Raw genomic sequence first — 2,087 nt, 5'->3', positions numbered from 1 at the left:
AAAAGCGAGGCAGACACAAGCAATACCATCACCTTCACCCTTTACCTTTCACTCTCCAATCAGTTTATTTCTCTCTCTGTCCCTCTACAGCTAAGAATTGCTCCTACTTTAAACACTTCACGTCGGGAGAAGAAGCTGAGCTCTTTGAAGTTAAAACCCAGAAGCGTGAGTGTTCAGAAATCTATTACTTTTTCAGTCCCAAGAAAAGGGACGATTCTATGAAAGAACATACTCACATAAACAAACACACACAGACACACACGCATACACAAACACACACACCCCTTCTAATATCCTTGATATTAGACCAGCCGAGGTTAGGAAAAAATGAACAATATGAAACTCTCTTCTTCCCTCCTTCAGCAAAATTGCTACTCTCTCTCTGAGATGGTCTGGTAATTTAAATCCAAACTGTGGTAAAACACAGCCCCATCACTCTCTCTCTCTCTCTCTCTCTCTCTCTCTCTCTCTCTCTCTCTCTCTCTCTCTCTCTCTCTCTCTCTCTCTCTCTCTCTCTCTCTCTCTCTCTCTCTCTCTCTCTCTCTCTCTCTCTCTCTCTCTCTCTCTCTCTCTGTCTGTCTTGCCATATCCGCTACATGACCCTGTGGCTTATCAGTGGGAGACCTAATGTTCCCAACCATGTAGGAAACCACATCCAAGCGCAGCCTAACCTCACACCCCCACCGCGAACATCCTGTGGAGCGTGAACAAACCAGACTGCTCCTCTCGCATAGACGACCGCCGTTCTTTCCTTCTCGGGGTGCACACTCGGAGGAGCCGAGACAAGGGAGCATAGTCAGATAATCTTCATTGCTGATAACAGGGAAGAGATGAGGGGTGGAAATGAGCCCTACTGTCTTTGAGTTAGCTTTGCTATTCTCCTGCCTGTCAGCGGGACATCAGATGGACTGGGGTGCTGTCAGTGTGAGTTAGGACGCAGAGCACAGCTGAATGAGTTTGAACCTAAACTGGTTGGTTTAACCTTCTATTTCCTCCCAACCCTTCTCTCCTCTCTCCTCTCATTCTCTCCCCCCACTTCCATCCTCACTCAGAGTACAACATCTCGGCGGCGGCCATCGCTGTGTTCAGCCTCGCCTTCATGGTGCTGGGCTCTCTCTGTGTCCTGTGCTCATTCGGAAAGGGCCGAGACTACCTGCTGCGGCCTGCTGGAATGTTCTTCGCCTTCGCAGGTCAGATGTGTGTGATTGTATTATCTGTCATTGACCTAGTCACAACCAGGGCTCTGACCTCGCTTGTGACCACCAACCTGTAACACCTTGACCTTTGACCTGCAGGCCTGTGCATCATCATCTCTGTGGAAGTCATGCGCCAGTCCGTCAAGCGGATGATTGACAGTGAGGAGACCATCTGGATTGAGTACTACTACTCGTGGTCCTTCGGCTGTGCATGCGCCTCCTTCATCCTCCTCCTTTCCAGCGGAGGCAGTCTACTCATCATCTCCATGCCTCACATGCCTCGCAACCCCTGGGAGACCTGCATGGATGCAGAGCCAGAGCCCATAGATGAGTGCTAGACTATGATGGGCCAGGCTAGACTGGATAGGCTGGTTTAGATAAAACGGGATCATGTAGGTTTATGGTCCAGTTTCCCAGACATGGATTAAGCCTAAAGTAAAAATGTGATGAAGATCTCCTTTGAAAATGTTTTGAGTCTAGGACCAGGCTTAATCCATTGTCTGGGAAACTGGGCCTATATCGGATCAGACTTGATTGCAGTAAAATAAACAAGGAAGATCACAGACCAAGACCAGATGACATTACAGACCAAATTATACCAGACCAGATAAAACTAGACCAGACCAGACCAGATTACAGTATACCAGACGAAACTACACCTGACCAGACCAGATAAAACTAGACCAGACCAGATTACAGCAGACCAGACCAAACTACACTTGACCAGACTAGACCAGATCAGAACAGACTAGAGTAGAGTAGACTACACAAAACCAGATTAGACCTGAACAGACTAGATCAGACTCATGGGCGTAGATTTAGGGGGGAACGCTAGGTACTTGTCCCCACCAACATTTGAAAATGACAAAATTGTCCCCACCAATATTTTAG

The 2,087-nt window shown here is 47.8% G+C and overlaps 1 protein-coding gene across 1 annotated transcript in view; it reads left to right on the top strand.

Annotated features, from left to right (window-relative positions):
• Positions 1–1,534, top strand: part of cacng1b (calcium channel, voltage-dependent, gamma subunit 1b) — an 8,607-nt gene extending 7,073 nt beyond the window's left edge. The window contains exons 2-4 of the mRNA XM_047038206.1: positions 91–165; positions 1,053–1,190; positions 1,296–1,534. Of these exons, the coding sequence (XP_046894162.1) occupies positions 91–165; positions 1,053–1,190; positions 1,296–1,534 (452 nt within the window). The remainder of the gene's footprint in view (positions 1–90; positions 166–1,052; positions 1,191–1,295) is intronic.
• The last annotated feature ends 553 nt before the right edge of the window (positions 1,535–2,087 follow it).

The sequence above is a fragment of the Hypomesus transpacificus genome, chromosome 17 (assembly GCF_021917145.1).
Source record: "Hypomesus transpacificus isolate Combined female chromosome 17, fHypTra1, whole genome shotgun sequence".
Classification (NCBI taxonomy): domain Eukaryota; kingdom Metazoa; phylum Chordata; class Actinopteri; order Osmeriformes; family Osmeridae; genus Hypomesus; species Hypomesus transpacificus.
The sequence above is the reverse complement of the archived record's forward strand: the minus strand, read 5'-3'. Positions and strand labels throughout refer to the sequence as shown.